Source organism: Malurus melanocephalus, unplaced genomic scaffold (genome assembly GCF_030028575.1).
Source record: "Malurus melanocephalus ecotype Western Australia unplaced genomic scaffold, MMel_1.1 scaffold_157, whole genome shotgun sequence".
NCBI classification, from domain to species: Eukaryota; Metazoa; Chordata; class Aves; order Passeriformes; family Maluridae; genus Malurus; species Malurus melanocephalus.
Genome location: NW_026623389.1, coordinates 984637 through 1010448, shown reverse-complemented (window position 1 = coordinate 1010448; position 25812 = coordinate 984637). Strand labels below are relative to the sequence as shown.

The following is a 25812-nucleotide window of genomic DNA, read 5'->3' as shown; positions in this document are numbered from 1 at the left end:
ACAGGAATTTATACTAGCATGTGCAGCACTTTGCGTTCAGCATTTCTGATTTTTTTTCTTGTTTTCTACCGGAATGGTAACAGTTACAGTTCTTTCCCCATGAATCCTCTCAGAAATTATTTCCAGCATGCCTGGTGCACAGTATGAGAGCTTGACTAAAGTAAACCATAACTGAAATGTTGTGGTCAAGTTTGCAGACCTTATGGGTAGTACTTATGAACATGTGGGAACAACCTTTCTAAAATAATAAACAAGATTGTACATATTGAAGCCTATATAGGATGAAAGCTTCARGCAGAGATGGTAATACATACCTGAATGTCCTTAACTCCTCTTAACTTCCAGGTAAGTTATTTTGGTGCATACATGAACAAAACCAAGAACAGAAAAAATGTTCTCTCTAAATTAACTAAAAACCTGAAGGATTGCCTGACCCAATACTCAGAGCTGGTAAAAAGACTTCCCTTGATTTCACAGAGCTGAGGGCATTTTTCTCAAAATTCAGTATAATAATAATTTTAAACAACCTTATTTTATATTAGTATTTAATTCCATAGAAGACTTCCCTGCATGCTAAAACAAAGTGATTGTATTTTTTGAAGCATACCCTTCTTTATGATAATTGATTTATTTTTCTACCTATATGACACCAAACAAACACTTGGATTGTGCCTGAAAGCATTATTTTAAAAGGCAGTACCATATACTGTTCTTTCAGCACGTGAAGAACAGAGTGTAACTCTTTCTGTTTCTAGTTAAAGCCCAACTGCAATGCTGACAGATATTTGGTACTGCAGGATGTAGGGAGACTTAACACTTGAGAACACTTCATGTTTATTCAATAGGAACTACCCTGTAAAGTAACTAGTGTCCCAAATGAAGACTTGTATGTCTTTTGTGATCCTCCTACCAAATGAACCAAAAAGAAAGAAGATGCAAACAGAGTCCAGCCAAAAGCCTGCTGTTATGTGCAAAAATTTTATGTGTCCTGTACCCACATAATGCAGCAATACTTCAGCCTGTGCTACAGGAATGCCAAAGCTTCACAGCCATCAGGTACTGCCTRTCTAATTTATCTGAGACATGCCTGATTTCAGCCAACACATCCAAAGTTTAGGGTGTTTAATCAGGTACAACCATTAAAAAATGAACAGAGAATAGATACTTACGATGTCTTATCAACAAGTAGCTACACTTTGGGACATTATCAGGCCAGTTTACCTAACAGCTAAACCTGCAAGTTCAAAGAGTTATTTCCATTTTCCTTACAGTATGCAGCCCACAAGAAGACACAGTAGGTTACCTCAGTTTCTGGAGTAGGAGATGGAGTAATGGAACCGAGTGATCCTTTTCGTGAGCCCTGCAGATCTGTCGGGATGGACACAGGACGCTGCCATTGAGTTGTTCCTGTTGGTATGTGCCAATAGTAGGTCCCAGCAATGTCATTGACTTTTTTCCAGCCAGGTGGTAAGTCTGGGTCTGTCTGAAAGGATTGGTCACTCCATATATCTGCTGAGAACAGGAAGAAAAGAAAAAGAATCACACAAAGACACAAACAGTTCTTCTGTGGGTCTGCACAGCTGGTACTGCTGTTGTACAGCTCTTGTGTAAATGAACACCAGAAAGACACACTAAATTATAGAGACTCAATGTAACATGCCAGTGAATAACAGATGAATAACCTTTTGTTATACTCCTGCTCTTAATCCCTTTTTGGAATTAAAGTCTATCCTTCAAAGTTCCTACTAGGTGTTTTATGACAATTGCKTTTTTCTGACTGTCTCACATTTCTGCTACCCATACACACAAACAGACACACAAATGTATGACACTGTGAAGTACAAACCAGACTATTTCTTCCCCAGAGACACTTAAAAAGCTCTTAAATTAATGATTTATCACTTGAGGACTAATCTAAGCAAATTCTGCAGAAGAAATGAAAAACAATATCAGTGCACTCAAATTTAATAAAAAGCCTCACCTAAGGCCCAATCTCTGAAATCAGCAACATTCCCACAATCAGTTCCTGAAGTTCACACATATTCTAAACACGTGCTTCTAAATGTCCCCTGTTGTGGCCTCTATGGCATTCAAGTACATAGCTCCTGACTCCAGGATTTTACAAGTTTTAAAGCCTATTCATCTTCAACCTCACCCATTTTTGTTTTCCAGCTGAATGAATTGACTGCACTCTTCTCAACCACATAAAAGGAAAACAAATGCAAAACACTTTCCACAGTTTGGCCACATCATGCAAGAAGTAATGTGATCAAAGACCTAAACATCACAATGAAGTATGTGTGGCAACATCTGCATGTCCAGTTYCTGTTTAAAGTTTAGGTACAGCTTCTGTCCTCACCATACATACCGTGCAYGTACACACAGCTATTCAAACATACAGCTAGGAAAGTGTTATGCTATGGTTGCRTGAAACTACTCATTTCAAACTAATCAGGCAAAGATGCAGAAGAACCAACAGAATGTTATTTATTGTTGAAATGACATACAGTACCAGAAAAACCTAAATAGAAATTACTTTGAAGTAAAAGCAGAAATAAAATTGTTAATCCAGAGACTTAAACTAAAAACATTTCTGCAACAATTAGCTACAGGTGAAGAAATTATCTCGTATGTGAACAAACAGTTGGAAGGAAATAAGGTAAAATATCTGGGATAAGAAAATACCACCTAGCTGAGTAACAGTGATTTACTTTGAAAACTAGCAAAAATAAATACACCAAAATATGTTTGCATATGCTGAGAAATAAAACAGGAATTAGATTTTTTTTCAATTAACATAGCTCAAGACTTTTAAAGAGCAGCATTTCCCATACAAAATAACTGTGGTTTATATCTGTGTGCTGTACTCCTCATGCAAACAGAGTGGCCTCAGAGCAGCTGATGAGCACGGCTGAACAATACCAGAAAGCATCTGTTCATCCTGAAACAGGTGAGTTGTTTGTGACAGAAACCTAATTGAAAAAAAAAAAGAAACATATGTGTGTCCCAGCCCATGCTRCAGAATGGGAGAGACTGTTGGGATAACCTTTTCTTTTTCACAGGCTGTGGTTTCCCACCAGCAGAAACTGGAAAGCCTCCCTAGTGCACTGACTGTTCTAACAGATGAAAGCACTCGGTGTGCAAGTCAAAGATAATGAGGCATCACAAGAGATACCAGCACAAGAAAGATAAAATAAGCACCAACATACMCAATCTAATAAGACAGACAAATGCACTCAAGGCATCAGAGACCTATCACAGGACACGAGTGGCTTTTCTTTATTTGAATGTGGAATTTCAGGCAGTAAAATAATTCTCCTCTGAATTTGGATGACCCCATTCAATGGCATGACATTTCAAAACATCTAATGTTTGTTGCACAGCAGCTAGGTGTTATCTCTGCTTCCAAGAGAACTTGAGGGTGATCATAAGCAAGGTGTGGGGCAGAGACCAGAGTCGGTGCCTCTCTGCTTGAACCCTAGTGCATGAGGGAACCTGGTTTCCTGAAGGCCAAGGAAACTAACTTCCTGAAGCAAATACTCTTAAATTAAGGCAACAAATATAATGCAATAAATTTTGTATTGAACTGGGAGATATACTTGGAAAAACAGTCATACATCTCTTTTTCAGGTGACAACAAATTCCAGCAATTAGCATGACCAGGACACTAATTTATGGACAAAAAGAGTACTCTTGAGTAAGAGGAAATGCAGTCCCAAAGGGCTTGAGTTTGGCAGTGTACATGACTTTAAAACAGAGATTGTAAAATGCTGTACAGTTATCAGAGTGCTGGGAATTCTGTACCTGGGAGGTGCAGTACAGTAATAGCACCTATGCCACAGCACAATTTTAACTGTTATTTCACAGATTGAAAACACATGTTTGGAAAATAGGGAGACAGTGGCAAGGTAGAGTCATACTAASACAGAAAATATATTCAGGGAAATCTAAGAGGTATCATTGCACCATTCAAAGGACACGTGCTTAGSTTTTCCAGGGATTTGTTTCAACAGAGGGATCTCATTTAGGCTCCTCGGAAACAGTAGCAGCAGATGTGAGTTCACAGCCTCTGGCTAATGCAAATGCAGCTCCTCTGGAGTTACTGAAAGCACTAGACTTCCAGTCAGTCTTTCTAGCTTAAAGAGGGCTTATTTCTTATTTCACTGCATGGCAGCAGAATGCCCAAGTGAGACAGCCTGTCTGCAAGGCTTAACAATACTTGCAAACACTTGATCTACACTATCTAAATAGGCTAAGTAATGTAACACTCACAGTCTACAGAGATAAAGATGAGTTATCTCTGTTTTTTTTGTTTTTTTTTTTTTTTACTTTTAGCTTAGTTCTCTCAATTCTTACAATGGTTTTGTAAAAATTTTTCTGCTGTAAAGATCCTCTGAAGAAAAGGGACACCATCCCAACAACAGATTTGATCCACACTGTGATTGCCTACCACAGTCTCAAAAATACATTTCTGCAGTAAAAAAAATTAACTGAAAAGGAATGTTTACTTCCAGGCTGGAAGCATGATGGCAGAAACAGAAACACTTCCAGTGTTTTCCAAATCTAAAAAAAAATAATCTGGCCAATAATAAATCTATAAAGTTACTCCTGAATCTCTGGCCGTCCCATTGCTCATATTTCAGCAGCGGATGCAGAATATAAATGAAGGAATTTGAACTGAAAAGCACCTTGTTTGTGATACAAGCATCTGCATCAAAGCTTCCTRTTGTCAAAAATTGCACAAAATGGGATAGACAACAGGATCCAACAACATGCTGCCCTAGTGTTTGGGCACCGGTGGGATATCACTAACTTCATATCTGATGTCAGTGTTCATTGCTGAGCTGAAGCATAATGAAGAGCTGGCCCACCATATCACATATGTATTACATATGATATCCTTCTGGCACTCAAGGGGAAGCACAAGGAAGGAACTGAGAAGACAGGAGAATAAAAAGCTTTTATTGAAAAGGAAGAAGATGGGGGGGGGGAAGTACTGTCTTCTCTTCTGAAGTTCCACAATCTTGAAATGAAAATACTTTACCTCTGTCTTCTGTATGTAAATAAAAGCAAAACTAAAGGAAAACAAAGCCACAGAAACTTTGTCTCACTGAAAAAATGCCAATTACTTCAGCAGATCCAGGATTTCATCCTAAGGGAAGCATATTCCCCTCCCACCCCATACCCACGCTGATGATCAAGGCAGGCACTGAAGGGAGAGGAAGATRTATTAATGACCGAGGGCAAATGAAATTCAAGGAACACTCTCCATTCAACAGCACAATAGAAAGAAAATAGGTCTTGTGTATTTTTATCCCACCTATTTCCTGTAGTGGGCTCAATGTGCCAGTTCAAGTTGCCTGACTTTAATGAAAAGAAGACTCCAAAGATAACTCCTCCTCACTTTGCACGCACTGCAGCAAAACCAACAGCATCACCTACTCGCATGATTCACACCAGTGATGTTCAGCGGGCAGCCTCGCCTAAGCATCACTGCAAGAAGTGTGAATGCTATCTCAGAAACAAATGCAGCAAAACCACAAGTCAACAGGTCAAGTAATTATAAATCAGACTGTCTGTCTCATTTGGGGAACGTTACTCAATGAGGAGTGATAACCAGGCAGAAGCTGGTCATTTGTCACCATCTTTGCTCACAGCATGTAACTGGTTGTCATGACAACCCTGCCATCCTCCTTGCCGAACTGCTGAACCAGCCACCAGCCACATGCGCTTGGGGAGAGGAAGATTCTCTAACAGTTTCCAGGAAAACAGGCTGAAACGTGGGATTTACAGGCATTCATGTCACCAGACTCCATCTGTGCCAAAATTATTTGCTGTTTTGATCAACTGTAAAATCAACCATAATCAGAAAAGACTGACTTTGTAAAAATGCTAAGGAAGCTTGGGATGAATCGCCTGTACTACTTTTCTTTTTCATGAGATGTGATCTTTGTCTGGCTGTATAAATCAGTTACTAAAAGCATAAGAAGCATTCAAGCAGAGATGACTAATCTTAAAGAAAAGAGAGGAAAGCATATTTGTCAACATTCAGGGAAAAAAAAAGCAAAAAACCACCACTAAACTCAGTTTATTTTGCTGTCTTGGCTTCTTCTCCCTTCTAACAACCAAAGCCCAAGCTGTTGTTATAAAGACCATGGTACTTGTACAACTACCAAAGAAATCAAGGGAAGTGACTTCAGCAGAGGGGCTCTCAAGAACTGTTGATGACAGCCCTGGATGAGRGCTATGGATGATACCAGCTGTCCTGTTTAAATGGGAGAATTGTTGGGTTCTTCAGGTTGTCTGCTCAGAGGCAATACGGTCTGAGGTCCAGAGGTGAAGCCCTGAGAAACAAGCACTGCAGCTTGCATTTACAGGAGGTGATACTAACAGCACCAGTAGGAAAAAGTACTGCAGTAAGACTGTGAGGAAAGGTCTRTATGTTCCTTCCTGGAAAACGGGCAAAAAATAGGTAAACCTAAGAGGACTAGCCTGTTCACCAAACAAAAACATCCATGCATGAAACAAGCAGGGTCTGGTAAGGAAGGAAGACTTATGGTCACTTTAGGTGAGCTGAATTGCAGTCCCAAGGGAGCTGTTGTAGCATCAGATGGAGCAGGAAGAAGCCAGCCTGTGTCCCAGCTGGAGCAGGGTGGCTGTTTAGCCAAGTGGAGCAGCAGTGACAACATGAAATGATAAGACATAYAGGAAGAATCACATCAAGAAAAGTTTTCTTTATCTTGATTTTTGACTTCTCACTTTTGCTTTTCCAGTTCTCTCCTCCATCCCACTGGTGGGAGGAACAAGCCCCCACAGAATTCAGAGCATATTGGCCAACCTAAGATCCAGGAATAAATAAGCAGGTATGCCATATGGGGTGGTATAGGAAATATCTTAAATGAGATACTATCTGAACAAAGTGAACCAATACCTTAGAAGATTTCTACAAACGAAGTTCCAAAGCAGTCATAATAATTAGCTAGTGTTCTAGCAAGTGATCTACGCCTGGTTATAAACACATTTTGCATATCACAGAATTACAGAATGGTTGGGGTTGGAAGGGACTTCCTAGAGATCATCTACTCCAAACCCCCTACTAACGCAGTTTCACCCAGAGCAGGTTACACAAGATTGCATCCTGGTGGGTTTTGAATATCTCCAGAGAAGCAGACTCCACAACGTCTCTGGACAGCCTGTTCCAGTGCTCTCACCCTCACAGTAAAGTGAACAGTGCTGTCACCCTCACAGTAAAGAACACAGCCAGTGTAAGTGGGTTTCTGGCTTATTTGAAATCCTACTTCTCTATTCCTTCCACTAGATGGCAAAAGCKTTTATTTAAAGAGTAGTCCAAAACACAGCATACTGTACACCTTTCATTTGGCCTAAATCCACTGTGATCACGCATCGTGTGTCACAAAGGAACCTCCTCATCGTGGAGGACTCTGGGCAGCAAAGCAKTCATCAAGAGCAGTATTTCCATTATCATCATTAGCAAATCACTAAAAACAGTATTGCAAGTTAGCTTTCAGGGCTAAACCAGTCCAGCAGCAACCTGAATCTGCTTTTCTGATTTTTTTTTTTTTTGCATAGTATCTCTTCTTCCCTTTCCTTTCCCCACAGAGAGCAGAACTACAGCATATGATCTCATGTTCTGAGCTCACAACATATTTAACTACTTCATCTTGTTTTAGAAGCAGGGTTTTATTTGGTCTGAAGAAGAAGAATTGAATGACCACCCCACCCAAGGGACTGCTGAACTCACACAGCAAAGCCTGTGCATGCACTGTTGCACTGGCACACGCACTGCACAGCACACCAAGGGAGAGCAATGTGCACATGCATCGAGTCCAGCCTTCCTTCACAAAATTTATCTGTCACAACAATAGCAGCCAAGCATTTGGTAGAAAAACCAAATTGCTAGCAGCTCTGGATTTAAGTGTTTTTCTCTTAAAATAGAGTCTGATTCTCCTGTCTCCTTTAAGTGAATTGGTATGCTAGTGTCAAACCTTCCATAGAACAAGTCATTATTTTGGGCAATGAACAAATATGGTCTGGAATTATCCCACAAAACAGAAAGATCCAGTCTATAATACTGACACAAAAAGCAGCTCAACACAGATGTCCTTCTGACTTCAAGACACAGGATGCCTGCAGAGCAGGAGGAGATGCTGTGCCAAGGTCTGGCAGTAGGGTCACCTCAGCAGCTCCACCTCYCCATGAAGGAAGCGCTGTGCCATAGTGCTTTACTTACAGCTAACTCTCCTATTTTGCAAGCTTCAAATGTTACAGTTCAATATCWCCCAGCTTGTAACTCCCCATTTTACTAGGACTGGCTGTAGAAACAGCTGTTCCCATCTCCCTTACACCTTCTGCTAGTAATTAGTGCTATTTACCTTGACACAAGCCACAGAAGACAGATGAACAGATCTTAATCCCTCCCATACACTTGCCATCAAGCCCTGGTATAAAGAATGGCAACAGGGTTGAACTCCACACATTTAATCCCTTTTGTTTGGATTGAGGAATAGCTTTCTATCCCCTGTATTCTATTTCTACTGTATCCTCAAGAGTTTAAACTGAGGATTGGTGACGTCAGTGAGTGCCTCTTTAATCTGAATGACATGAGCAATAAAATGGAGTATGGAAGAAAGAATCTGACTAGCRGCCACCATTTTTTTTTCTCTATTTTGGAAAAGGAACTGCATAAAAAAGACTTGCATTAAAGGTCAGGTACTGGGCAAAAGGTAATTTTCTACAACTAAAATATAATGAGGCTTACCAATTTCAGGAGTTAATGCAGAGAAAGGAAGGACTGCACTTCTCTAGAGAAAACCCTGCATAAATATATTGATACAGTCCAAAATTTTAGAGACATACTTATTAGTGTTTTTGTGCATATGACTGGCTAATAAAAAGCCAATGAAGCTGGCCAACTGCACAGATATACAATTCATTTGGTGACTTGACTAAACCTGCTTTTCTTTGACAGCTTCACTTAGAGCACTAATGCAAATGCATTAGAAAAACCTTTTTCTGAACACAGTGATTCAGTGAAAACAGAACATAAAATTGAATTACAACCGAGTTATCATCTGAAATTAAATGTTTTACTTCACAAAAAAGCAAAGTTTGCAAGAACAGCAATTTCCCCTCTCATAGGCAAGCCCTGCTCCTCCTTCAGTTCACACAGTGTGGCAGATGCTCTAGGATGCCATGAAAATGACTGCTTTATCCTCACATCAACTTAGTGAGGCAGGAGAGTGCAAGCCCTGCTTTAAACAGAGTAAGGGAGGGGTAGGAGGAGAGGTCTGAGATGAATTAAATAACAATCCTGGAGTCATGCCCAGACTCTGTGTACTCCCTGGGATCGGTACAGGCTCCCTGCACCTGAGGACCAGACAATCACACAGTGCAGAGAGAGCAGCCACTGTTCTCCAGGGTGTCTACATGGCAGAGTCCCCTTCCATTCCACAGTACGGACGGCTTTTTCCAATTTGGCAAAAGTTGGTCAATTTAGTACTACCAGTAGAAGCCAGAATGTGACTTTTAACAATCTCTATAATAGATTAGTTTGCCACTTTAAAGCTGTAGTGAAATGYGCATTAGACAGCAAACGGAAGACTCCTGTTTTTTTCCAACATAGGAGCCAAACACCTAATATTTCCCATCTCCAAATCAATTTTGTGCTGCTACAGTATACAAGGGATGGGAGAATTTATTATGATGAAAATCCACCCTTACTGCAGGAGATGCATAAGCATGAGGTTTTGCACAAGCCTAGGAAGAAGCACATCGGCCCTGCGGCCCAAGGGCTGCCTGCAGAGAGAGACACCAAGGGAGCAGCTCAGGTACCACGGGCAGCCACAGCCCCGATGAGACCCTGTGAGACATGAACTCAAGCTTCACCTCACAGCCCTCAAACTTTGGGACTTTTTTTTTTTTTTTTTAAAAACCAACAACAACCAAATAACTTTAACCTTTTCAAAAGTAATTTTGCTTCAGTTGAAGTATTTTCCTGGACAATACATGAAGCCATACATGAAGCGCAAGGTACAGCATCTACAATGGGAAGGCTTTATGAACAGGGGCTTCTGCCAGCAGATGGAAGCGCCAGGAGAGCTGGCTCTGTGTCACCCACCATGGGAGAGGGAACCATGCTCGTAGCACAYGGGGCTCTCACAGCCCTGCTGTTTATTCAAGCATTTCACAGCTTTACCCTGGTATACCAATTTTCTATTAAATTTTTAGTCACACTGTCCAAATACCTTCTGGYATTAAGAAATCTCAGAGATGTTAATCATTTTGAAAGCATCCATCTAGCATTTGGAGATACCGGTATTTTCATTCTCATATCTACTTCATGGCATTCCAGCACTAAAATTCTGTATTTTTCAGAGAGATGGGTTCATACACATAATTTAAACTAGATATAAAAAAATCTACATTTAAGGAGACACAAATACTATATCTGACATAACCACTAACAAGAATTAGAAGAAAATTCAGAAAAAATAACTGTGGCCCCAAACACCTGGGAAGTCTAAGCTAACAAACAGTGCCCAAGAACAAACCCAGTACACAACAACTGGAGCCCTATGCCAGACAGCACTTGAAAGAGAAAAACTGAAGGAATAATTTTCATATTCTGCAGAACCACAATACAATTTCTTGTATATAATATAATATCTAATATATATCTTACAATTACTTGTGAAGTACTGCCTTCAATTGAAAGTCTATTAGCAAAATGGATGCTTTGAAAACGAGGAYAAACTTCCTTTAAAGATGCATATGCCCAGAACACAACTTGGAAAGTTTTCTTTATTGTGAAACCTGAGATAGAATCTCCCCCAAGAGAAGCACCTGCTTGGTAAGAATAAAAATATGCCAAAGCACAGTAAAACAATAAAAAAAACTCTCCAGTGTATGATAAACCACAAGCCACCAAGCTTTATTAGCACGGTGGAAAAGACTTTCTGGTATTAAGAAATCTCAAAGATATTTGTCATCAGCTGATTGTCACAAGTTGCCACAAACAGTAAAACAAGAGACAACAGAATGGTCCTTCTCCCAGCTAAAAACAGTAGCTAATCTTTGGTGGAAACCTGGAAATTTGTGGGCATATCAGAGGACCGCAGGTGGTCCTGGAAAGCTGGAAAACCAGTTATGTATGATAAGAAGAGTGCCCTTTCTGGATTTCTATTCACCTTTGYTGCTGTGCAAAAACAAAAGACTGCAGATAGATCCTACAGCATTAGGATACACAGTTTCAGGAGTACGTTTTTTCAATGCACAACCTTCACCTTTCAGTTTTCAACAGACAAAGATGCCCATCTCCTCTATTTTGACAGTTTCTAAGACATTCCTCTACAGTGACTCTTCTGCTACTTCAAATCCTCATACACAGTGGCAGGCAATTAATTACCTTTTGCCACTCTGGAAGGATCAAGGTCACCAGGTTTTTTGAAGATAGCATTTTGGTACTCACTGGCAGTTGAAAAAGTTACATGTTAGGAACCAAGATGAAGATAAAAGTCTTTATGCCTACAGTTCTAATGTAGGATTGAACTGTCACAGGACCAGTGCATGCACTTCACATACCGTACGATAAAAATGGATGTAGCAGGAATAGGAAAGACAGATAAAAATCTCTCTGCAGCAAGAGACATTGAGTATAGTAGGACTCTCTAGCTTGGAAAATAAATGACAGGGAGGAGGGAAGGATGTCACAGAAATCTGTAAAATCATGAATAGTGGGAAGGAGGCAGAGATGGAAAGGAAATCATCATTCACTCTTATTTACTACTTCCTAAAACAGAAAAGCAATAGGCATCTAATGAAATTATTGGAGAGCAATTTTATAACAAAGGGAAATACTTTTTCACATAACACATAATTCAGTTATGGAGCTCATGGTCACAGGATGTGACCATGTGCATGCCAGAAATACAAATGAGAAAAAAAGATTAAACAAATTAATGTTAGAAGAGTCTATCAAGGGCAATTAAAGCAGATAACATGAATGATATACCAAGTCTGAAAGTCCTAAAACTATCAATTACTGAAAGTGAAAAAGATAAAACAGGGGAAGGAGCACTTTATGCTAGCCCTGGATTTGTTTTTAGTGAACCCGTAAGTTTCTGCCACTGACCACTGTCAGAGAAGCGACCCATAAAGAACTACATGAGCCTAAGGTCTGCTGGATATGGCCATTTGKTGATGTACAGCATGGAACTGTAACCTCTGCAACTCTTGTAAAAGCTCTGGCTTCCCACTGGTATATTAGTTTACATTGGATATAGTGGAATTAACAACTTTATTGAAAGACTTTGATAASAGTTACCACAGCTGTTATACTTGAATCAGATTAAAAAGCCACCTCTGATGTGAGAACTCTCGAACTAATATATCCAAGTGTCCTCTGAGGGATTTATATATAGATATATATTTCTAGAAGGAAAAGACACAAATTTATTCTCATAAATACAAAGGTACACAGTTTTCTACCCTSAGATATAGAATATCCTCGCCTGACAATAATAACGCAGGAGTAACGGAACTGAATATTGTTATCTTTACACATTTGTCCCCTTCCATTTTATATTAATATGTATCGAAAAGGAAGATTTTACTAYTTTGACATCAAATTGTACTTCACCATTTAACAGATGCAAACTTATTTATAGACAAATAGAACAGTTGTCCTTAAATATCTGTATGAATCAAACTGAGCTACTGAGGAGCAGTTAATTAACAGCAGATCTGTCTGGTGATTAGTGCAGAGACAACTGCTGTGGAGAGGTAATCAACACCATTTACACTACACGCTTTTACAGGTTACAATTACTACAGTTCAAAAAAGCTCTTATGTCAGTAAATGTTTACAGTCTCACTTTCCTTACATTATTTGCATTCCAGAAAACTTCCRAAGCAGAAAGGAGAGATGACAGCAACATACTGTATGTGAGATGCTAGCCAGAAACTCAGTTTATGCCCTGATAACAAATTCTCAGTAAATCCYGTCACCTGAAAATAGAATTAGCCCAGATATAACTGTGGCCAGGAAAACACACAATCCTGACATAGCGTCTGTAAAATGATAAACCAAAAGAAAAGTAACTAAGTCAAAATAACCTAATATGGTGGCCTTTACACTGACCCTTTTGCAGTAATRTTACCATGAGGAGAAAACAGAATTTTCTCACTCTTCTAAACTTCGACCACCAAATCGACAAATATTCAAAAAGTCTCTCATTATAATCCACATGTTTTCCTCTCAAAAAAAGGTAAAGGCTGAAAAAGTAAAATTAAAAGGAAAGCTTAATCCTAAAAGATAAACCATGACCTAAAATTTATTTTTGCTTTTGAATATACATTCTTTTTAGACTGCTATTTGGGACAAGGTGTATTTGCTCTAGGAAAAAAATTATAAGTATGTTTTCCTTTTGTTTTTTATTGGTATACTGGCATATACTGAAGAACTTATTAATCTCTACATTAGCCTTTACAAATGAATCATATATATAAGTATTCCTGTACAATTAAAATGAGGATGTAAAATTAAATGTATTACTAATGAAGGAGTAACACATGAAAACCCCCTCCCCTTCTACTTCCAATGCTCAATCTGTCCTTTTGCCCTGCCTGCAGATGGGGTGGTTTACAGAGGAAAACAAGAGGTCTCCTGTGTAAATGTTYGAGGTACTGCTTCACCCTCACCCACAATAAAGCTTCTATTGTACACCTGAATACTTAAAATACAACCACTAATTAYTACTACAGTATTTCAAGTGTGCTCTGCAGGGAATGCAACTTTTAAATCAGTACAGTTTTTCTGTGCGTTGTTTTGTTTTTTTAAATACTGTCCAAGACTTTTTGCACTGATCTTGGAGGTAGTGAACCTCAAAACATTGGTCAGACATGTAAATAACATCTTCCCCTGCTTCTGGCAGGGAGACCGCCCCTCTGCATCAATTCTGGACCACAGCTAAGAAGAGTCMCTACTCAATGGGTTTTATTTTGGAGCAGCTGAAGCTTGTCCCAGGTTAACAAGTCYCCCTCAAGTCAAAGACCCTATCCACCAAAAAAAAGCATTTTCCTCCTTGAGGAAAGTGTTGAGTACACTGAACCATACCCCACTATTTTCTGGACCAGCTTTTTGAAACTTAAAGTGGATGTGCAGAGAAGTCAGTGGGAGGAACAGAGAATGGGGAAACTTCCACTGTCACCTTATTCCTTATTTCACTGGCAGCTTATAGCTTCTTTTAAGAAGCTGCATTTTCCCTGCGAAGTAATTACAGGATTAGATAATCTTAAGAAAGTGGAGTTTAGTACATTGAAAGCACAGAAATCTGGAGTATAGTTCTGAAAGAGAGAATTCACCTGYGACATGAAATCAAGAGAAATATAGAAATCTTCTATTAATGACCATTAATTTTGGTGTTGCATAAAAGCCTTATTTCCTATACTTACCCTGAATATACATAGGCAATACAATTTTACAAAGCCCAACACACCCATTTTAGTGGAAAAAAAAAACAATCCTGTAAGAAAAATGAAATAAACTTTCTCTTCCATGCCAGTGGAAATCCCTGTTGTTCTGACATCATTTTCCTATTTTGCAGATATCTTTGTTAAAAAAAGCATTGGTTATATTTCAGCACAATTAACCAATGGAAATTAATGAGGCCAGGAGACTACAAAGTTCCTGGGCTGATCTGCTGACAGCCCCACGGGCAAAAAAGGGAGAATCATTATTCTGTTTTACTTAAGCACAAAAGAAAAATAAGGTAATTCCAGATTAACACCAAATGTTATCTTGAAATTCTGCTACAGCAAGTGTGACAAACAATGCTAGCTTACTCTAGTGAAAAAAATTCAAATAATTTTTCAAATAATTTCAATAATTCAAAAATAATTTTACAAAAAACAAACAAACCAGTGTTTCTTATTATGAGTTTGTTTCTGTAAGGAGGAAATACAATTGTGCTATTTAATTACAGTTCCACAAATGAAGAGGAAAAGTTGTGTAAAGGTTTTGTGTGAATCAGCTTTCCGGTAACACACCCTTTTTCTRCCTCAACAAATTGATTTACTTAGAGCTGGCAACATGAACAAAACAAAATATCCAATATATTAGTCAACATTTTTGACAGCTCCCAGTCCAATACTGCCTATGAACTACCTCACATTTCTAACCCCCAAACCCACACTCAGTATTGCAAAAGTTCCTCTACCTTGAACTTTAGGGAATGGCTATGGATACCACTGTTACACTATTTGGAGAGACTATTTTCTTCCCTTTGACTGCAAGAAAAATAAAGGAGTCACAGGGAAAGAATCTGTCACATGTAAAGGAGAAATCAGAAGTCTGGTTTTTAATGTATATTTTAAACCTATGTAAAGATSTTCAAGCTCTATGGATCACAAGTATAAAACATCACTCGTCAGTTCACTACTGAAATGATGAGCATTCAGAAAGACACTGCTGCAACTGAGCCTGTCAGACATCAGATGATCTTCCACTGAGCAGAGGTTTTATTAACAGATAAAATAATTGCATTCAGTACCCAGGCCTAAGTGACATTGTTACCCAGTGCTATGAAAAAATAAAATACAAGTGTTACTTACAGTTACTAGATGCTCCTGTACAGTTCAACATGCAATGATCTGCTACCAGCATCCTTTAAGTTTGCTATATACATGTCCCAACAGCTTCATATTCTCCTTCTGTGCAGCATCTCCAGCTCAAATATGAGAAAATACACTGCTACGTTGAAACAGACACTTACTTATTAGTCTAACGAGGAATGGTACTTTGGATGGGAGGGGAGAGAAGCCCCCCCCATTCAGCTGCCGGTAAATCTAACAGAGGAAACACCACATGTTGACCATATAAATGACTGCATATTCTAATAAGCCAAGAAAAAATACAAGAGATGGCTATGCATGAAATTCAGCAGCATGTGCATACACTGCATCCTCTACTGAATTCATTCCAGCTTGCAAGACATTGATGTATTTTCTGACTGACTCTGCTTAGGAGACAAGCTTTTGAAACAGTACTTTCAGCCCACAAGCCTTTAGATGACAATCAAATCAAAATTTAATCAATTCAATGTTGAACCAGAGCAGCCCCTCATCCTGCAAATCAACCCCTGGAAATACATTTATGTTGATTTTTTCTCTTCAGCTGCCTGCATAAACACAAAAAGTTAAAAAAAAATGTGAAGCAAAGATCCACTCTTCGAAGACAAAATTCTTCTTAAGGCTTTAAACCTCCGACTTCTCAAAGGTGCATTGCAGGAATGGTAGAAATTGATTTAGTGAAAGGCTTCTATTAGTGAGAGCACTGTTCTCATTGCAAAGTCCCTCCCCTTGCTATAATCAATAATTTAAGCAAAGCCAAGAATCCCGTCAGCCAAAATGACCAGGGTAACTTGACTGTCTCTTTCTTGCAGAGTAGAAGCAAAATTAAATTAAGGTCTGAAAGGGAATGGATTGTAATTCAAAAATTAATTTGGCCAATCTAAGTTGGGCTTTTGGCTTTCATGTTGAGTAGGGGAGGAGGGATGGGGTCCTTTGCTCCTTATTAAAAACTTCTTAGGTTCAGAGAAGGGCTCAAAATCCACTTCTAAGAAGGAAAAGCCTAACCTTAGAGTATTTAATCAGCAACGTGCAAACAAGAAAAGTGCTCTATAAAAGTTAAAACTCTTACCCTTATATTATGACAGTGCTACTCCTCGCTCAGTGCTCTCAAATGATGTCTGAGTTAATATCCTATGTGTTTTCTAAAATTTAAATTGAGCTCTGCAGAATCTCAACTCAAAAGCAATTTTAAAAAAAACTAGGAAAAATGCATTTAATTAAATTGTGTTTCTGTTTAGGACAAAATAGTTTCATTAAGAAACAGTTTCATGAAGAGTTCTGAGAATGATTGTCAAGCACAAGCCTTGAAATAGTCTTACTAGTAGTGAATTAGTCCAGTGTATCAAATAATGCACATATAAAATAACCAACATAAACAGCAGTTAAAAAAAAAATCCCTGTAACACACGACCATATAAAAACGCATTAAAATGCCCCAGAGACACTATGAGCAGGAAGCAAAAGTATATGCTTTAGATTTGGGTTTGTCCTCCCCCTCTCCCCCCAAGGATTTCTCATCACCAAAGTATCAAGGATAAATCTACCGTGCAAGTCAAAGGACACACACAGGYGTGCTTTAGAAAACCAGACCCAGACACTGCGAATAACCCACTTAGTGTCATAATCTTGAGCTCCATGGCATCCAGATATCGGACATTTATGGCCTAATCCTGAGTACCCAAGGGCTCCATACATCTCAAAATGAAGCAATCTAGTCTCAACAGCAAATATGTGCTTTCATGGGATTGCTTAAAAAAGGCCTCATGTCCCTTAAGGCAGGGACCATACATGCGACCAAACCAAGCGAGGACCGGGTTCAGAGCAAAGTCTCTGCAGCATGCCAGGTCCTATCACACAACACCTCCTCTGCCCATGATGCTCAGTACTGCTCTGAACCTACCCACATCCTCTTGATGCAGCAGCAAAGAACCCAAGGCTGCCTGCAGCACCACCTATTCCATATATTGGCGGTACATGCTATAGGTTTCTGTATATCCAATACCGTAACTTGCAACAGCACCACTGTGACTCAAGGCATCCACAACCCCAATTCAGCCAATTCCATGTTGTTAATTAAAGCTGAATTCAACTTCAATCATCTAAAGCTTGACTTATATGAGAATTCAGCACATGAGGAACCAGTGCACTGAGACTAGGGTCTAAAGAAGCCGCTAATTTGGGGAGATGAAAAGAAATACCCACAGGTGCAAACATAACAGGGAAGAAACTTGAGGAGAATTTAAGTCTGTGTCCCTCACTGTATAAACATCTCCTTCCATCAGGGCCTGAACCAGGATCTGCCTTTCTCTTAGCAGTAGTACCTCAGCATTAAATAACTCTGAGCTCCCCATTTTTCTGTTCTTTAAGTTTTCAGAAATTCTGCGAAATAACGTCCCAGCACAAGTAAAATCCTCAATACTCACTTCTGCTGCCAAACTTAGTTGTTCTGAYTTACTGTCATTGCCTTTGCGCTAGCCTTGCTTGCCTAACCTACTGTCAACAAACATCCCTGATTGTTTCCAGCTCTCCCTCAGTTTGGGCCAAGTACTCATGTAACTCCACAGCTGMATTTTCTCTCCTTTTGCTTCCCCCTCCAATGGGTCCCTCCTCCAGGTCATATTCGCATCTTCCAACCCATCCTCTCCACACCCCATTTGTTTCTCCTGTGAGAGCAGTGGGGTGACCAGCTCACATGCAGGTGCACACAGGAACAGCCACAGCGGCCCAGGCTTTGTGTTTCCACTCTGCAGAGTGCCAAGAGGCAGGAATATCTTCTGAGAAGGAAACTCCCCAAACTCTACTGGCCATCCCCAGCTTGTACACTGGTGAATTGCTGCTACACCAGCAACTGCAAGGTCCTACAAAAACCCAAGGGCCACTGCAAAGACTAGAGACACATTCTGCTGAGGGGTGACACCATTCCTCTACCACACCTCCTGCAGCTGATATACAGGAGCCTAGAAGATGACAAACAAGCACCCAAACAGGCTGCAAAGAGCTTCACAGCACACAGACCCCACCTAGAAGAATACAACCTCATTCTCAGCTTGCCTAAACATAGGCCTGCACATAAAGGGTCCTCCCAAAGGTAATAGCATTTTTTTCTTCCCTTCCCCAGAGATGTCTATACCCATTTCAAAGCATCAATCAGGTGGACTGAAGTTTGGCCTGACTTCTATGCAGCATTCAGAAGTGCTGAGGCAGAGATTTACTGATTGATTTTGGTCATAATTTTTTATTACTTGAACAGCTTTATGAACTGGAAACTTTCTTTTTTTTTTTTTTTTTTTTTTTTTTTTTTTTTTTTTTTTTTTTTTTTTTTTTTTTTTTTTTTTTTTTTTTTTTTTTTTTTTTTTTTTTTTGGGAGAGGTGGTTAGTCTGGTATCAGCTTATTGTGGCTTTTCTTCTGTGCAACTTCCTGCCTTATCATCCCTCTGAAATCAGGATCCTGACTTTCCCCCATTACATTCTGTTTTCTCTTTTGTGATTTGTTTTCTCTTTCTCTTTGCTTGGTCCTGTGTCTGACAATCTTAGGCATAGAAGAGCTTTGCCAACAAGATATATTCAACCTCAGAGAGGACATGCAGCATCCAGAACTACACACATCCATCCCTAAACTACAGAAGCTTGGAAAGTTTCCAAAGAAAGGTTGTCAAGATAAGTACCTGACATGATTAAGCTATTCCCCACTTCTGAAACTTGAGCCTGCCCTACAGATGCTCAGAAGAGTTTTCCACTTTGCTACAGCACACAGAAAGCGTGTCCTAATATCTCTTAACATTACCCATTCATGTCAAGTGCACTATGGAGTWAGGTGCAGTGCTCTGGGCATCTTGTGAACTGCTCTACTCAGGCAGTGTCTGACATTGGCTTTACTTCCCTGGGCTGTCCTGGCACCACCTCTACTCCCCATTGCCATCTTTCACTTTGCTGCACAGGTGTTCCACGTCTTTTGGGAGCTGGCCCCGTGGGTATTTGTTTACCCCACAAGTACACATTTTACTGAACAGAAAAACATTAATTTTTAACACACTCAAAATCATAGTACTGCACTTATACAAAGCAGTGCTATGATTTTTTTCTGGATTAGGAATTACATGCGTTACTAAGGTAGCATGGGAAGTGTCCCTGAAAAGACAAACACCAAACAAAATTGAAATAGCAAAGGCAAAACAACCCAGCTTGTGAGACTCGCATCAAGTGGCCAGAAGTTCAGCTGGCGTAAGGTCAAAAATCAGTGAAACTTTGTCAGTTAGGACAGGGCCAATTTTAACACTATCTGTAGCCAGAGCAGTGAGCTGGCCACAGCAATGCTGTAGCAGGCAAAGCACAGCCACAGCAAGGCAGCTGTCTTCAAACTCAATCTCCCCCAGCCCTGAAGCACCCAGCGAGAGATGTCGCACTAGGAGAGAGCTGTGTTTACAAAGAATGTGACAAACTATCCTGGATCCTTTAGCAATAACGTAGCAGAGATTAAACAAGGAGTTGTCTCTAAAATGGACACAGAAAATGAACAGATTTCATTTCTGCACTGCAGGACACATGTTTCAGACTCTATTCAGCTGGTTAATTMATCTGTGAGCATTACTTAATGTGCATCCTGCTCAGCCTGTGATTGCTTCTCCCAATGCAAGTCCTAGCTCTTCCCTCTTATCTGTTGCCTGTCTTGGACACCATCAGACATCTCAAGGGACACAAGGTGGGCAGTTGAACCAAGTCCACCCTAGGGAGGTAACTCCATGCCTCTGATGAACTAAAGAATCGTTCTTTATCTTTTTGACAAACAGTTAAGTATGAAACTGGAACTCTGCATGTGTRCAATACATTCTGGGAAACCTCTTCTATAGTCCCAAGTTTTGGTAATTGCAAACAGTGTTTGGGAGAGGATGCTAATTACTGGTATATAAAACATCTATTCTCCCATTCCTAAATTTAAGCATATTAATTTACTTTTACAGACCTGTTTTTATTATCTATCCCAATTCAAAAGGGTACTGATCACCACTCTTAATTGTGGAATCTTTACATTTCAAGTCAGAGGACTCAAGCATCCAARGTATGGATTTATGTAGCTCCACCGAGAATCACAGAATAAAACCAGCCTGGCTGCCTCCACATAGCAAGCAGCCTCCCTGTACAATTGACAGTGGCAATGTATACTTGAGAGGATTGTCTTTCAAGTTTAATTTGCTATCAAGTTAAATTTATTTTATGGCCTTCTACAAGTAAACCCTGACACTGTAAACACTGTCTAACTGTGCTGCCCTTTATTTCTTTTAGACTGACCCTAAAATCTTCTTATAGGGATGGCTAAATAAGAGACAAACATGCAGTCAATTACCTGGCATGCAGAAKGTTACCTACACTAACACTGGGGATATAGAGCAATAGTCACATTCGTTATTTCATAAACAGTCAGCCTAAGCTGACTCTGAAGCCTAAGATTATAAAACATACACTGTTCTTGAGACATGGTTATCAGTAASATGCAGGATTAAAAAAAATCTAAAAGCTCAATATTAAAAGTTTAGGATGCACAGCAGGTATGAACTAGAGATTCTTATTCCCAAAAATCTGAAAACTGGGTGTTTACTTAGACCCTTACAACTGTATAGGTAGTTCTTTCTCTAGTTTTACTAAACTTGCATTAATCCACAATGAAATTGAATGTATTTTTAGCACATAAATCATGAGTTTTCCCCACTCAGAAACACAGAAAATGCGTTCTGAGCAAACAGCAGAGTGTCTGTAGCAAATCCCCCCTACCCCCCGTCTCTATCAGATAGGTACTGCAAAGGAAGAATCATGCTTTTAAAAGGACATCCATTTTAATTTGGTCAAAGATACTGGTTAAAATCAGAGGCAGAATTGACCATTGCTACAAATTTTTCCGACTAATTCATGATTTACTGTGATTTTTATTGTATTAAGAGGGCTATTCTCCCCAGACGTGCCGTTATTTCAGAGCACCAGGCTCTCTTTACAAGAACGACACTCCTAATCCCCAAGGACCAGTCTCACAGCTGCCATTTCTGCACTGGATTGAACTCATTTATCTGTAACCAGCTATTAAACAGCCCTCTTGGGTTTATCCAGAGACAGCAGCAGACAGGCATTTGGTGTATTGCAACTGCACACAGCAGCAGCACTCCCGAAAAAGGGACACTTGTGGTTTTAATACCCCTTTGATTTCCACCAGGGACAAACAGGACACAGTGTGACCCAAAGGCTGAGAGACTGGGGAGCCAGAGGAGCCTGCTGCCCCTGCACAGCCCTAAAGAGAGTGAGGGGGGMGGCTGTCACAGAGCAAGAAACATCTGTGGCTCTCTAGCACCAAGTGTCCCACATCTCAGGGACTTTCCTAATTATGGGGCTATTCCTGGCTGTAGAAGGAGGGGGTTTTGTTCAAATTAATATAAAACAGAAAGCAAAAGCAAATTCCAGTTTTATTCTTGGCTCTGAGGCAAAGAGAAGTCCTTTTATTTCCTGAAGAATTCTCATTTCTAATTCATTAGAGAATACTACACAGAGTGCTGCACTTTACTATGGCAGAGTAACTTTCCACTGAATTTTTTTTTCAGGTGATATGAAGATTAAGAAATGTGCCTGCCTTTCACAGCCTTCTGGGAAGCTTCTTAACAATAGAACACAAATAAAAAGACCAAAACCAAAACAAAAAAACCCACACCACAAAAAAAAAAAAAAAAAAAAAACAAACAAAAAAAAACCACCTAAATAAGCAAACATAAAAAAAAACAAAACCAAACCAGCAAGCCACAAACAGAAAACATCATCCTCATTGTCTCCTAGGTTTGGGCTCTGGGGCATGTGCTTTGCTGCTGCTTTACAGCTTGCACCACACAGATCCATTCAATGAATACAAACAGATTCATCCAGGTGAAACAGATGAATGCATGGAGAGGGAGAGAAGGAATAGGTAGATAGGTGTAATAACACAAGATGTGTTTCCTTTGAAAACAAGACTAAGAAAATTTTCTTGAGAGAGGAGAAGGAAGCTTTCCCTGTCATTTAAACCCCATTCCAGTCCATTTGCAGTATTAAAACCACCTGGAGCTGGTGTCTGCTTATTCAGGAGACTCTCCAAATGCCAGAGGATTCAGCTGGATAGACACAGCAGGTCCCAGAGGAGATGCAGTGCCYGAGGCTAATGGAAGCGAGCTTGCTTGTTTGGGGCACTGCCTGTAGCGCTTGGTGTCAATCAGCTCTGGTGGCAAGTCACTGCCTGTCTCTAGGAAGGCTGCCTGAAAACCCATTAGGGCTTGGCATGTGCTAAGTGTCTCGATGACATCCCATTGCTTTGCTGACTACAGGCTTTTTCTGCTTCTCAAATCACCTCAGACTCCTTTTTTTTTTTTGAAGTACTGAATCTCAGAAAGAAGGTCAGGTGGCTGAAAGCACTCATAAAATTATCTTAAAGTTGAGGTCGATATAGCTCTTGTCAAGATGCACATACAGCTAATTTCCTGGGAGAAGAAATCAGAGTTTCCTCAAAACACATTTCTTATACTGTACTGTGCTTGTGGTGTTCCATGTCTGTTGTTATCTGTTTATCAACATCAATATTTGTTTAAATAAGTCAGTTGTTTCGTATCTTTAGATAGAGTTGTTTCATTTTCGTCTCCTCACTCAGAGAGAGGGTCAAGGCTCTTGAAAATATCTTTTATTAGACCACACATAGAAGTATCCTGCCCKAAGGAGAGTTCAGGGGAATTTTGTCTAAACAACGATGCATTCTCAGCACAATCAATTAGGAATAAAATTTTCAGGGATTTTAATTATATAGCTCCAAAAGAAAATACATGAAAACAAAACAAAAATAGCTCACAAAACAACGTTCAGTTTTCTAGGTTTTGAATAATGAAATATTGTTAAGAGCAGGAAGAAGAAGACAAAACAATTCAGAAGTCCTGAAAGATGCATATTGTTATTTTCAACAGTGTCTTCTCAGGAAAACAGTAATTCTATCCTATTTCTGCATAAACTGAAGTGTTAAATACAATCTCTGGATTGAACAATAGTAATTCCCCAGGTATCTGCTGGACTACATCCTTTTGTGGATTAACTGGTCTCAAGACTAGGGGATTTTTTCACTACCCAGAAGTCATATGACTAAAACTCTACTGCAGATTTTTCCCCTAGACAGATGTCTTTCTTCCTTTGGGCCCTAACATTTATTACTGGAGCATAACTGCAAGGGTTGGAGAGCACTGAGCAGTGAAGACCCCACAAAATGTTCTCCTCCTCCCCCAAATGCAGTGGCAGTGAAGAGCCCTGTCCATGCCCAAAATGACAGACATGCAGAAGGGACATCACCAGGGCTCACTGCGTAACTCCCCAGCTGGGAGGGCTTCCCTTTACCTATGCTGGTACATAGGGAGCATCATCAAATGACTGGGATGGAGCGCCCATGCTTATAAAGTTCTGCATTAGAAAAGTAAAAATCTCACTGAACCTAAAAATCTTGGTTCAGAAAAGCTTGTTTGTTGTGTGTAGGTAGCTATCAGTGGCTCCGCATCTCCAGTCAATCATGTTCTTCTCACAACATGTACCCACTGATTACTGAAGAGCAATTATTTATAAACTAGCAAAAGGTACAGTTAGCATATTTCTAGGACCCTSTACAGGGTACCTGCTGGTGCCTTTCCTGAAGCCACTACAATCGAGCAGGAAATTGCCAAGCATTCCCCAGCAGACAAGCAGCTGTGTGCAAGGCCAGTGCTTGTATTTTGATGCAATCCACTTCCCCACTGAAACTGCTAAACCATTTCTCTCCTTCCTGGCCCCATGTGAGAAAAGTTAAGCAATGCCTTTTTAAAACAGAGGCCTTTGCTTGCGTACCTGTCTCATCAGGCGAGCTCGGCGAGGCGCTGTCCTGGGACAAGGTAGTCCAGCTGGAGTCCTCATCGCTTGGGGCCAGGTTTTGAATCCTATGGAGGGCACAGTCTGTTTTGGCCCCAGTTTTTGGGTGATCTTTCTTTGTCTCGGGGCTTGATGACACTGTGGCAAMCTGGCCGTCCTCTGGGCTTGGCATCTTGTTCTGTTTCCGGGGCAGGACTTCCCCATTGACGATAACGGTAGAAGCCTGGCTGTTACTTTGTGCAGACTTATCTTCCATCACAACAAAACCCTGCTCTAGATCTCTAGCTGATGTCTCTAGATCTGCGTAGTAATTCAGGAAGCTCTTGGTCCTCCTTGGCTGCGAGGGTAGTATTTCACAGCCAGAGGAATCCTGTGGGATTGGCTCATTGCTTTCAAACTTCTCAGAAGTTACATTTACGCTTGCAGTGGTAGCGAGGTTTTTGTTGGGATCCTGCTGTCCCTGCTCGGCAGCTTTCCTGAGCTGGTTTTCTCCATTCTTCACCAGCTTTATATTGGCGGAGCTGTTCCCCAGAAGGGGCTGAGCTGCTGGATCGGAAAGACCCATGGCTGTCTGAATGTTAGTCAGTGCGTACTTTTTCCTGCATTTGGGAGGAGTGCTGTTCTTGGTCTCCGTGTGCCTGATCTCCGCATTCAGGAGCTCGTTGTGAGAGGAGCGCAGGTTCAGGCTGTTGGGYGGGGTGGCGGGGCTGTTGCGGTTCACAACGTCCGTGGCGCTGCCGCTTGCCATAAACACTGCCAGCGCGTCCACGCTGGAATCGACTGGAAAGGAACAGAAACATCRTTTCATTATATACACTATTTTGCTAGGGCTTCTGGTAAAGGGATGTAGCACTTTTGTTAATTGTTGTACAGGAGGAAAATTACCACAACCTGAGTGGGTAAGAGAAGAGATAAAAGCTTAGCTTATTGAACAAGGAAGAACAGAGGTAGAAAAACATACAGAGAGATCATCAGGACCACAAAGATGAGAAAAAGTAGAAAGCTTGACCCTATACAAGACAAGTTTTAGGGGAGATTTTTCATGTATGATTCTGTTGCAGGCAAACTCTGGGATAGCAGAGGTGCTGTCTGCAAATGCCTGGGACTCTYACTATTATCCTTACCATAACTATTTTAATATTTCACCTCTGCCTCCAACAAGGAGGGAAATAAGTCCTTGAGTCTCAAGTGCACATCACTAGGAAGCAGAAATGTGAGAAATTTCTAAGCAGACTGCAGACAGATGCTGCTTCTTTTTCATCCTAAGATAGTGCTGTTACTAGT

General features: G+C 40.3%; 1 protein-coding gene across 10 annotated transcripts in view; it reads right to left on the bottom strand.

Moving 5' to 3' along the window:
• APBB2 (amyloid beta precursor protein binding family B member 2) overlaps positions 1-25812 on the bottom strand; it is a 161977-nt gene that overhangs the window by 65640 nt on the left and 70525 nt on the right. For 6 of the 10 annotated variants that reach the window (XM_057371769.1, XM_057371764.1, XM_057371772.1 and 3 more), the window contains 2 exons: positions 24508-25308; positions 1304-1512 (listed from right to left, as the gene is read on the bottom strand). In XM_057371769.1, the coding sequence (XP_057227752.1) occupies positions 1304-1512; positions 24508-25308 (1010 nt within the window). The remainder of the gene's footprint in view (positions 1-1303; positions 1513-24507; positions 25309-25812) is intronic. The other 4 variants (XM_057371774.1, XM_057371770.1, XM_057371773.1 and 1 more) reach the window with 1 other exon arrangement.